The 13,284-nt window shown below is 40.6% G+C and overlaps 1 protein-coding gene across 6 annotated transcripts in view; it reads left to right on the top strand.

Moving 5' to 3' along the window:
- csnk1db (casein kinase 1, delta b) overlaps positions 1–13,284 on the top strand; it is a 100,741-nt gene that overhangs the window by 80,109 nt on the left and 7,348 nt on the right. For 2 of the 6 annotated variants that reach the window (XM_073489372.1, XM_073489377.1), the window contains exon 8: positions 460–599. In XM_073489372.1, the coding sequence (XP_073345473.1) occupies positions 460–599 (140 nt within the window). Of the gene's footprint in view, positions 1–459; positions 600–1,113; positions 1,185–4,854; positions 4,894–13,284 lie in introns of those variants that run through there. The other 4 variants (XM_073489374.1, XM_073489376.1, XM_073489375.1 and 1 more) reach the window with 4 other exon arrangements.

Here is a 13,284-nt window from a genome sequence, read left to right as displayed (position 1 = left end):
AACATCCCATAAGAACAATGCAAATGAATACATGTTGCCAAGTTTCCTTAGTTTCTTGGATGTTTAGTACAAATTTAGCCCAATCCAGTGAATAAAAAGGAATTGGTGAGGTTTAGAAAACACACAAAAAAGACAATGATTAAATTTAGCTGAAATTCATAACATAAAATGAGTTAAGCTATAGAATTTTGCAAGGTTCCTTGAATTTATTAGAAGTTTATACATGATTTTTTTTTCAAGAAAATCCATGATATGAACTAGGTGAGTTGGTAAGGTATGACCAGTAGGTGTTTCCATGACCACATTTTGTCATCATGACACACACAGAGACTAACAAGGTGAAAATAATACCAGCTGCAGCAGTGTAGCTGGTATTATTTTCACCTTGTTGAAAATGTTCCCCTCCAAAGCAGATGATGGTTATTTTTTGTTTGTTTGTGTATGTTCTCTGATCTCCAGCAAACACGTCCCCTCGACAAGTGTCCGGTATGGAGCGTGAACGAAAGGTCAGCATGCGACTTCACCGTGGCGCTCCTGTCAACATATCATCCTCAGACCTAACAGGACGGCAGGACACCTCTCGCATGTCCACTTCACAGGTACAAGACTCCCCTGAGGCACATCTGCTTTCTCCTTCAAATGTCTCTTTATCCCTAGTGTGGGCAGAAAGAGGAAACTCTGTACTTACCATAGGTAATTCTACCTCATCCTAGGCTAGGCTTGAAGTAGAAGCCCTCTCCTGAATACACCAAGAAAAAGCTGTGCTTTTTGCTTTATAGCAACCAGTAGCAGGAAGAATAACATTTTAAAGTTGATTAAACTTTGTCTTCATGGAAGTCTGAATATCAGGACTTAAATATTGGTCACTAATTACTGGAGAGTGATGCTCATGGAGTTAATGTGTATATGATTTACAGAAGACCAAAGTGAAGTGCTTAACAAAGGACTCAGATCCAGAGCTGCAGAAGTCTTGATACTCTTCTGACAGCATACCAGCCTTTAATTTCTTGTTCGAGAAACTATTCTAATACTCAGTTGTGTGGTTGTTCATGATGTGGGCTCTGACTGGGTTCTGACATATTGGGCCTTTTCTCTCCCTTCCCCCAACCTCAGAATAGCATTCCCTACGAGCATCACGCCAAGTAGACGCTCGCCACGTCCTTGTGTGACGGTGGCAACACTGGGTGAGTCTCTGTCCCTAAGACACCAGAGATGCATGGGTCTAAACTCGAATTCTGCACTGGACTGCCACAGAATCTTGTGTTCACTCCTGGTTCCAACGTGTTTCTGTTTTTAGCTAAGCGTATGTTATTTTAACATACAATGAGAATGATATCAGATCTGCAGCATATATGTCAATTCAGGTTCATGTCAATACAAAAATAGGAATCAGGGATGAACACGCAGATGCTTAGTCATTCACCACTTTGTGAATGAGACTTAGTTAAAACGGCAAGTTATTGATGTAATTTTTTCCACAAAACTAGTAAAGTTATTACGTATTACATCTACCTGGTTGTTGATGACACCATAGCTGCATTATACAAGCCGTAGTCTCATTAAACAGTCAGATACTGACTGCTTTTGAGCAGGAGGCTACAGTCCTTATGAATACTGTATTGGATAATGCATCATAGTTCATCAGAATTTACCTCCCTCATTTCCTATTCAATGTTGACAGAATGCCCCTTTAACCAGCTCTGTGCCTATGGCTTGTCGCTTGCTCTGTTGATTTGATGCCTGAGGCCACATTGGCAGCAGAGTGCTTGAATCCTGATGATGACAGTAAAATCCTGATGACAGGATTTTACAGGATGTAAAATCTGTCATCAGGATTTTCCTGATGACAGGATTTTTTTACCCCGTTCGACCACAATGTGCTCAGCAATGGCAAAGTGGCACTATCCGTATTTCAGCTGGTTGACTCCACAGGAAGCGGATGCGTGTAGTCTAACACTTTGTTAATGTGACTGCTTCGGCTGATATTGAACTTTAACAGCTTTTCAGTGAACTAAGTTAAATAAACTAAAGATGTGTAATGTTAAGTTACTGTTTGTACTTGCATAAGCCTATAAGTGAAACATACAGTCTGAGGTATATGTTTACACCCAGCTCGAAGGCAGTGTGGAGATCGCTGTTAACTGTGGCAGAGTGTAACCAGTGGTGCAGGTATACCTATAAAACTACATATTTTTCAATCAGCATTGCGTATACCCACTTCTAAAGCCTCTCTGATGGGCATCTTTGTTACATTGTTTGAGGGAACTGTAGGTAACTGCGAACTGTGGACACAGCCGTCACTAATGTTAATTTAGCTCCTCAGGGATTTAAGCTGTTATTTTTCTGATTTTGGCAATCTAACCCGTGACAACACATTAGTTAAGGTTGTAAGGACTATGGCTGTTGGTAGCTGCAGTTGATTTTGCTCAAATACGCCAAATTGTTATTTTATTGTTATTGTTAATCTTCAGACGATGGGGCTAAACTAGCTAATATATGCTAACAGCAGTTGCCACTTGTTGCCATAGCAACTGTAAACTGTTATGTCAATTTCTGTTGTTATTATAGTAACTATATGATGAAAAAAACTACTAATGGGTCATTTGAATGTCTATAAGTAGGCCCTACATGTTTTGTAAACACAATTTTAAGGTTATCAATATCCATGTTTTCCATCAATATTCATTTTACTAAGTTCCTGACACAGTTGCACATTGCACATTTGTAGTGTTACTGTACAAAGGCTCTTGCTCTCAGTGTGACAATGCACCTTCTGGGGGCTGGAAGACCTGTTGGACGATGGCCCATTAAGTGAACAAAAAGGTCCACTGTAATGTCAATCAGGTGTTGTACTGTGATAAGCAGCAGATATTTGTGAACACACTGTTTAACGAGTAACTCCAATATCCCCAGACTCCCTTAAGAAAAGAGTTGTTGAGTAAGCCTACATGTCTCTTTGTGAAATGACAAATTCTTTGTCTCTCTTCTCTGACGCAATGTTTCTTGTTTCTGGTGTAGTTTGCTGACTAGAAACTCTTTCAGGTTTCTGGATGATGTAAATTAACCTCTCTGAAACGCTTGTATCACATTGCACCCGATGACCATCCTTGCACAACACATTAACACATACAGTAGGCTACAAATGTCTGTGACAGAGTGATAATGATTAAATTTATCTCTCATGTACACAATTGCATGTGATACCCGTGTTTATTTCAAACTCTAAATTGCTACAACATGTTGTCATATGTGTTTTTTGGTTAGTTTTTTTTGCAAAAACAACACACATCGCATACAGAAGGCTATATGCGGACTGCGCACATTCATCTTTAAAAATGAGCCACAGTCAGAGCAGGGAAAGTGTCAAAAAGGTAACACAAAGTTTTATTCAGTGTTGTCCATTGATTCATTATTTACCAGAGTTTAATGCTAGGACCACCAGCATTCTAAAACCCACTGCAACGTCTGCCACTGCACCTTTCAAACAGAGTTTGCCAACAATCAAGCCAAACTCAAGGAAGCAAAACTAAAACCAAAAGTTAAAATGAGTTATTACACTAAAAGGAATACAAGTGGAGTTCCGGTTATGGCGCGGTGCTGAGCAGACGTGTGTTAGAGCTCCTCCATAAAGTTTTGAATTTTGGACAACCAAACAACCACAAATAACCCTGTACAGCCACTTTTTTTCTTCTTTTTTTTAAGTTGAAGCGAGGTGTAGTCCCAATGGCACCGAAACCGACAAAACAGGCACAAAAACCTGCGAAGACAGACTCCACATCTGATCTTGCACAGCAAGCTAGCAGCATTGCTATGGCTAGCAGAGAAGCAACAGGTGCTAGCTTGATGGCCAGCCCAGACCAAATCTTCACCGCTATTCAAGCAATGAAGGAAGACTTCACGTCGAGATTTGACGGACTGCTGAATGCGATACAGGGAGTGAAAAGCGAACTGAAAGTGGTCATAGTGCGTGTTACTGAGGCTGAAGATAGAATTAGCTCCAACGATAATGACATTGCATCTCTGCAGGCCCAAAATGCTGCCATGAAAGCAACCGTGGAGAAGTTGGTGCTTAAAGTTGACGACTTGAAAAAAAAACGCAGCCGCCGTTCCAACCTTCGACTGGTGGGCCTCCCGGAAAAGAAGGAAGGGGCTGATATATGCGCATTTCTGGAGAAATGGTTAACTGTTGTGCTTGGTGCAGATAATTTTCCTGGACCGCTGCTGATGTAGTGAGCACACAGGATCAGCCAAATTAACGTAACTGACCGACAATCAGTGGTGCGACCCAGGGCAGTGATAATGAAGTTCCTGAACTACGCGGACAAGACTCGGGTAATGAAGACTGCCAGGATGAAGGGACCGCTGTCTCTTGACAACCAGAGGATCATGCTCTTCCCTGACGTTTCTGCTGACCTGCGAAGGAAAATATTCAACCAAGTGAAGAAAGATCTGGCTTCCTTATCCATTCCAGAGCTACGCTACGGGTTTATCCACCTGGCTAGACTTTTGGTAACCTACCAAGGGAAGCGCCACATATTCGACACTAGGTGTAGTACTAAGACAACCAAACACTATGCATAGTGTTTGGTTGTCTTAGTTTATAATGTTACTGTTTATTCCTAGAGGGCTTGGCCCAGTATGTTAGGCATGCTGTTCCTCTCCATGCTGATGGCAAGGGTGGACCGGCAAAGCTCCATAGTTGGGCCCGGTTATGGGCTCCTAGGGATCTGCTTATTGTGGGGTGGTTCAGTTGGGGAAGTGCGCCCAGTTATTATTCAAGTGTTCATTCACCGTTTGTTGTTGTTGTGCATCTCTGTTATTGTACTTTTTTTTTTCCTTTCTGTTTTGATGTAGCTCCTGTTAGCAGCCAACTGAAGTATATCCAAGCTACCATTACTGAAGAAATAACTTACACTGATGACTTCTGAACTTCAGTTCACCTCTTGGAATGTAAGAGGACTAAACAAACTTGTTAAACTAAAGCAAGTCATGAGTAGGATACAGCAGTTAAAAGCTAAAGTGGTCTTCCTCCAGGAGACACATTTAACCTCTGAGGAAATCGTTAGAGTGAGGAGGAGATGGCCTGGCCCGGTGTTTTCAGCGTCTTTTAGCTCACACTCACGGGGAGTAATTACCCTTATACATAAATCATTGCCTTTTCAACTTATTGACATTACTCAGACAAATTTGGTAGATATCTTATCATCCAATGTGAAATTCTCTCAGTCAGACTGAACCTGGTCAATGTGTATGGGATGAGCAATGACGATCCCACCTTTTTCAGACATCTTTTCTTATCACTAGCTGCTCTGCCTGGTCACCTTGTCATCGGTGGGGATTTCAATTGTGCACTTCAACCAGAGCTGGATAGGTTTACTGGAATAGACACCTCACACCCTCAGACAAGAAAAGAGTTACTTCAGTGTATGAAAGATTTTAACTTGATTGATGTGTGGAGAAATATGTACCCCAACAAACAAACTTTCTCCTGCTATTCCAGTACCTATCAGACCTTTTCTAGAATCGATTATTTTCTAATCTCAGCTGATTTAATACCCAAAATTACAAGCTCCTGGTATGACAGCATCTTAATTTCTGATCATGCCTCAACTTCATTTCTTTTTAAACTGCCTAGCATGTTACACCATTCCCAATGATGGCGTCTGCAGACAAGCTGGCTGAGAGATCCTGAATTTATAGAGTTTATTGGTACACAAATTGATTTGTTTTTTTGAAAATAATACTGACCAAACATCGGCATCTCTGAGGTGGGAAGCTTTTAAAGCCTTTTTAAGAGGCCAAATGATAAGCTTTACAAGCTTTAAACACAAATCCCAAAGATTGGAAATGGAACAGCTTGGAAAAGCAATAAAAGAAATTGAAAACCAGATTTACCAGAATCCTAACCAACAGCAAATTATGGAGATTATTTGTTCCCTTAGACGAGGATTCTTTGGGTTCATTAGAATTTAATCTTAGAGCCCAGGATCCGTCTGAGGCTATATCCAATCTGAAAGGAGGAAAAACTCCTGGACCAGATGGGATCCCAGTTGAAATATAAAATTAAATAAACTAATAAACTAAATTGATACCACCACTACTTGAGATGTATCAAGAATCATTCAATAATGGAGTCCTCCGTCTCTCTCTCAATACAGCAATAATTACATTACTATTGAAACCTGGGAAGTCACCAAATCAATGTGGATCTTACAGGCCAATATCCCTTATCAATTATGATCTTAAAATACTGTGTAAAGTACTGGCTAGGAGGTTGGAACTTATCTAACCTAAACCTTACCTAAAATGGCTCACTCCGACCAGAATGGATTTATACAGGGAAGGCAGGGCTTTCACAATATAAGGAGAGTGCTTAACATTCTCTTTGAGAAAGCTGGTCTCCCCGACCACACTGTCCTGTTGTTGGACGCAGAGAAGGCCTTCGACAGAATAGAGTGGTCATACTTATTTGAAGTCTTACAGAGGTTTGGTATTGGGGGAAAGTTTCTCAGGTGGATTCGCCTTCTCCACTCTAACCCACAAGCTAAAATCTTAACCAATGGCCTTATATCCAACCCTTTCAAACTTAATCAAGGCACGAGACAGGGTTGTCCCTTATCTCCCGTGTTTTTTTTGACGGAAAAAGAGAGACTCAGCCCTCCAGTTCCGACTCCATTTGTAGTGTCGAAAGAAGGGTTTACTTATCTAGGGGTTAAAATCATGCCCACTGTCAATGAAATTATCTCAGTGAACTATAACCCCCTTACAGATGCAGTTATACAGCTTATAAATAGGTGGACAAAATTACCAATATCCTTGATTGGACGCATTAATATTCTAAAAATGACAATTTTACCTAAATACTTATCCCTCTTCCAGTTGATCCCACTTTGTCCTCCACTCTCTCTCTTTTAATCTTTAAAGAAAACATTTTCAAATTTCATTTGGAACAATAAATGACTCAGACTTTCCTTGTTATATCTGCCATATGACAGAGGTGGTTTGAAATTACCAAATCTCTTATGGTATTTCTGGGCAGCTCAGATTAGAGCAAGCATGTTTTATTTTGTTAAGGACCACCCCCCAGTATGGGTAACAATTGAATCTCACTCGATCTCAATTCCTTTAAAACTGTATATACACTCAGCAGAGAAGAAAAAAATAATTAAACAGGCAAAAAAACCCTTTCTGAAGAACACAATAACAATTTGGCATAATGTTTTAGCATATACTGATGAAACATAACAACTATCGCAATTTTCACCTATTTTTGATAATGATAACTTCCAACCAGGCAGAGCAGATCCAGGTTTTAAACCTCTGGTCCACTGAAGGTATATCTAAGGTGGCTGACTTTTACAATGTAAATACATTTATGTCATTTGAAGAACTTAAAACCACATATGATATCCCCACGAAGCACTTTTTTCACTTTTTTTTTAATCTACACTGGAAGACATAATTTTAAAACATCTTGAAAACAGGGGGCAGGTGACCATATTATATAATTTATTTGTCAGCAAGTGCAAAGAACCTTCAAACAATATCCTACAGGCCTGGAGGATGGATTTAACAGAGAATATAACAGAAGAGGAATGGACAGAGGCTTGCTCCTTTGTCCAAACCCAAACTGTAAACACACACTCCAAATTGCTACAATATAAGTGGTTAAGTAGACAGTATATTACTCCGGCTATTACTCCGACCTCGGAGAAAGATTAACGAGGAACAACCTGTTTCCCTGAAACAGCGTGTTGGTAAAACTGACCGGAGGGCGTCTAAACCTGTTATTGGCACCGCTGCACAAAGGAATATAAAAGTGGTTCGTACGAAGTTGGTGAGTGTTTTCGCTACCAAATTCACACCGGATCTCGATGCAGAAACTCTGTCTAACTACCTGACTAAACAACTCGGCCATGACGTTAAATGTGAGCGTATTGACACTGTGAGCAACCGATACAGCTCATTTAAAGTCTGTGCTGAGTGTAATGATGTTATGGAGATGTATAACCCAGAGCTCTGGCCTGAAGGTTGCGTGGTGAGACGCTACTATGAACCACGCAAAGCAGGGCAAATGGGTGTTGGCAGAGCTAGGCTTATTGTTGGTCCAAATGCTCCAAATGGGGCTACGGCAGTGTTGCCCAGCTAATATTTATGCGGATGCGGGTTGGATCATATAACTGTCGCAGGCAACAGCGCAGGAGATAAGTGCCGGCGCTCAGTAGTGGACAGCTTGCTGCAAAAATGTGACATTCTATGCCTCCAAGAAACTCTGTTACCAAAGCAAGACTTGGGGAAACTGAACTCTTTTAATGACCATTTTCACTGGGCTGGTGAATCCACAACGGATCTTTCCCTGGGAATAGTGAAAGGAAGGATAGCAGGGGGCGTGGCCATCCTCTGGCACAAAAAGTTGGACTCCATGATAAATGTTATCAGGCTTGAAGCTGACTGGTGTATTGCTGTCCTCATAGATATTAATAACAAGGAATTTAGCATCCTCATCGTATATACACCATATAAAGCATTGGAGAATGAGGATGAATATCTAAATCGACTTGCTTCTATAAATTCTTTTATCTCTGAGAACCAAGCCACAAGTGTCCTAGTGGGTGACATGAATGCTGACTTATCAGATAAAAGCTCTTTGTTTGCAAACCATATGTTACAGTTTTGTGATGAACAAAGTCTAACTGTATCCACTCAAATGTTTTTGCCTGCAGATAGTTTCTCTTACATAAGTGAGGCCTGGCATACCACATCATGGCTTGACCATTGCATTAGCACTGCTGATGCACATGATATACTAAGAACTATAGAGATTGTCTATGAGGCATCCACCTCTGATCATATTCCTTTTGTCATGACATTGGATTGTAATAGTCTCCCTGAGTTGACTCAGCAGGTGAAAAATTCCTCTAAAACCAAAATTGATTGGTCTAAACTCACAAATGAGGATAGGCTCTCATAATATGGAAACACTGATGTTCTCTTGAGTAGCCTCTGTCTACCCAAAGATGCTGTCCTGTGCACTCATGTAAATTGTAACCTAAAATCTCATTGTGAGGATCTCTATGCTTTGTATGATTGTATTGTGGGATCTGTATATGAGGCCAGCAGAACGTACTGTACCAACTCTGAGAGAAGACACAATATTAAGCCAGGGTGGAATAAACATGTGTCTCACCATCATGCAGAAGCTAAGAGTGCATTTAGGGCTTGGGTACAGGCAGGCAGACCAAGAGAAGGACCTGTTCTTGATCTCAAAAAAGCCACTACTGCTAGATATAAATATGCAGTTCGTTATATTAACAAACATGAGCAAGAAATGAGAGCATGGTAATGATGTTACTGGTTTTTGGAAAGAGGTGAAAGCTCTAAACAGGGACAATACATCATTACCTCGTACCATAGAGGGGGTTTCTGGTGGTGACAATAAAGCTGAACTGTGGAGGCAGCACTACTCAGAGCTTTTTAATTGTGTTAAGAGTGACCCATACATCATAGGCAAGATTTCCAGCAGTGATACTGTGCAAATCATAGCCAAAGAAGTACTACAAGCTATTGCACAGCTAGCTGATAACAAGGCATGTGGCTCAGATAAAATCTCAGCAGAACATCTTAAATATGCTAGCCCAAGAGCAGCAATTCTTCTAGCCATCTGTTTTACTAGTTTTATGACTCATGGAGTGTTACCAGACTCTATGTTATCTGGAACTCTGGTGCTTGTCATTAAGGACAAAGCAAGCAAGGTGGGCTGCATGGACAACTATCGACCAATTGCTTTAGCCAGTGTGCTGTCCAAAGTGCTAGAGAGCATCTTATTAAATAGAGTGTCTGCTTATGTACGCACCTCTGATAACCAGTTTGGCTTTAAGGCTAAAAATGGTACTGATTTGTGTATTTATGCTTTAAAGGAAATTGTTGATAGATATAGAAGACAGAATTCTTCAGTTTTAATTGGTTTTATAAATGCATCTAAGGCATTTGATAGTATAAACCATCATAAATTGTTTTTAAAATTGAGTCAGAGGGGTGTGCCTGACAGTGTCCTAAGGATTCTGGTTTATTGGTATGCTAATCAGTGCATGCAAATAAAATGGGGGAATGTAGTCTCTGCTCCATTTGGGGTGAGTAATGGAGTCCGTCAGGGTGGGTAACTGTCACCTTGCCTATTTAATGTTTACACGGATGATCTATCAGACCAGCTGAGAAGATGTAAAACAGGATGTGTGGTAGGAAATACTATTGTTAATCAGATTATGTATGCTGATGATTTGGCAATCATTTCTCCTTCTAGTGCTGGGTTTCAGGAGCTGCTCAACATATGTTCAGAATATGGGGTAGAATTTAATGTTAGCTATAATGCCAAAAAGAGCTCTGTTATGGTTTGTCGACCTAAAGGTGTTAAGGACCCGATGTTCCTATTATTTCATTTGTCAGGGACAGTGTTACCTTCTTGTCATAATGTTAAGTATTTGGGACACATCATCACTGATGATTTGTCTGATGATGAGGACATGTACAGGCAACAGCGTATTTTATATACACAAGCCAATGTGCTAAAACGCAAATTCTTCTGGTGTTCAGATGATGTTAAAATTAATCTCTTCAGAGCTTACTGTACCCCTCTCTATACTGCCCCCTTGTGGGTTAAGTTCGAAAAGGCAAGTATTCGCAAACTTCAGGTTGCCTGTAATGATTGCCTACGAATTTTGATGGGAAAACCTAGGTGGTGCAGTGCGAGTGAGTTATTTTGTCAAGTGCAAGTAAATACATTTCTTGCTCTGTTGCGGAAATTGAATGACACACAAAATTCTGTCTTAATGCTGTTGTCCAATCCTGGTCTCAGTGCTGTGAGGTACCAGTCAGCCATGTGGAAACACTGGTATGACTGTCTCCTTTAAATTTTTATGTGTGTGTTTGTTTGTCTTTTTTGAATGGACCTGGAGTCTAGTAATAAAAAGTCTCTCTCTCTCTAATTTGCTAATTAATGTGCTTTGACACATGCTTTGATAAGGACTGAGTCGATGAGGAAATAAAACAGCATGTCTGGTTCTAGAGGGAGGAGAAGGGTCCTGATGTGTTCACTGTAGTCTGGACTGTTCACATGTGCCACCTAGTGGTTGTTGGGGTGCACTGCAGCCAATGCAAAATCAGCTGGTTAAAATACAAGTCCCCCCTCCTTTTTCTGCCTTGTTGCAGCACCTTTAACGCAGTGGTAAAGGCATCAAGTAGAGACATCTGTATAAGGATATACTTCACCTACCTACACCCACCCCTCCAGCCTTTCTTGGTGCACTCTGGTGTTATTTCACATGCAGATTTCTGCATCCCTGGTTTTCCACACTAATCATTTGCATGATATTAAGCTACTTGTATGCAAGTCAGCATTCAGCTTTCTCATTGCTGTGGCTGAAAGCATCAATTGTTCGGAGGGTGCTTTAAGGATGAGAATGAGCCAGTCCAAAGTCAGTCAATCAATCCATGTTCCTCGTCTTTTACTCCATGATTTTTTTGATGATGGTTTGCATAGACAGTGTTTCCTTGCTGTGCCACCAAGGGATACATCCTGGTAGTTGAATGTACTTTGTTTGTTGTCAGAAAAAATTACTGCCAATAAACCTACACCCTACTACCATGACAAAGATAAGCAATTGTTCGTCCAACTCGGACTGCTGAAGCTTTTTACAACCTTTAAGCATTACAGGACCTTCAATAACCCCTAACATCACATGTAGCCATTGTCATGGCTTCAGCTTTAGATGCTTGTTTCGCTGCAGTGTTATGTATTTGTCCATGTAAACTGTATTGCGGTACTTGGTCCTGATTGGGAGGGGGACAGGAGGTCGGCGTCAGCTGACTGGAGAGTGCCAGTGGAGTAGCTCAGTCAGGTAGGGGGGAGCCAGGTTGTGGAGGGCTTTGTAGGTGATGAGGAGAAGTTTGAAGTGGATTTGCTGAGGGACAGTGAGCCATAGGAGGTTCTGAAGGACAGGGGTGATGTGGTCACGGGTCCAGGAGTGGGTGAGCAGGCGAGCAGCAGAGTTGTGGATATGTTTGAGTTGTTTGAATATTGTGGATGATGTACCATAGAGGACACTGTTGCAGTAATCCAGTCTGGAAATGTTGAATGCATGGATGAGAGTTTTTGCAGCTGTGAAGGAGAGTGATTGACGGAAGATATAAAGAGCTCGAGGGAACAGAAAACAAAAACAGAAGTTAGAGAAATGCACTATAAATCAGAAGTAAATAGATTATTGTTTTCTCATCAGCAAGACAAACATGAATTATAATACTAAGGTTAAGAGACTAATTGAGACGGAGACCGACCCATTGAATAATATAAAGGAGGTATAAAGGAGCAAGGCTGTTTACAGTTTTGTATTTCATCAGCAGCACCTTAGGGTCTGATCTGATAGGATGAAGTGATGCTAGGATTGGTGTAATATGATCAAATTTTCTTGTTCGTATTGAGACTCTAGCTGCAGCATTCTGAACCATCTGAAGACTTTTAGTGCTAAGCATTGCAATAATCCAGTCTACACTGTGTGCACAATTATTATTATGTTATTATGAAGTTGTATTTTTGAGGATTAATTTTATTATTGAAAAACTACAGTGCTCTTGTACAATCCAAAATGTTAATAAACCTCAAACCTGAATATTTTGAAAGTAAAAGTGAGGTTTTGGCTTGCTTAGGAGAATATCTATGTGTGCACAATTATTGGGCAACTATTAGTGTGCACAGTTATTATGCAACAAAATGAAAAACGAAAAGTTTCCCATCTCACTTGTTTATTCTCATCTGTTAAAGTGAGAATAATAAACAAACAACTCAAAATTTACAAATAAACATTTCTGACATTTCAAATATAAAAATCAGTGACCAATATAGCCACCCTTCTTTTCAATAACAGTCAAAAGCCTTCCATTCATGGAGTCTGTCTTTGTGCAGCAGCATCCATTCCCTCCCAGACACTGTTCAGAGAGGTGTACTGTTTTCCTTCACCATAATCGACCATTTAAGAAGGGACCAAAAGGAAGGGGGCCATGTAATTATTCTTTCATCTTTAAGGCCTTTACTGGCTAGCCACGCAGTGGAGTACTTCAATGCATGCGATGGAGCATTGTCCTGCATAAAAATCATGGTCTTCTTGAAAGATGCAGACTTTTTCCTGTACCACTGTTTGAAGAAAGTGTCTTTTAAAAACTGGGCTTTGAGTCCACCTTCAACCCGAAAAGGTCCAACTAGCTCATCTTTAATAATACCAGCCCCTTCCCAGT

Source organism: Pagrus major, chromosome 20, assembly GCF_040436345.1.
Source record: "Pagrus major chromosome 20, Pma_NU_1.0".
NCBI classification, from domain to species: domain Eukaryota; kingdom Metazoa; phylum Chordata; class Actinopteri; order Spariformes; family Sparidae; genus Pagrus; species Pagrus major.
Note: the sequence above shows the minus strand (reverse complement) of the source record. Positions and strands in the feature narration are given on the sequence as shown.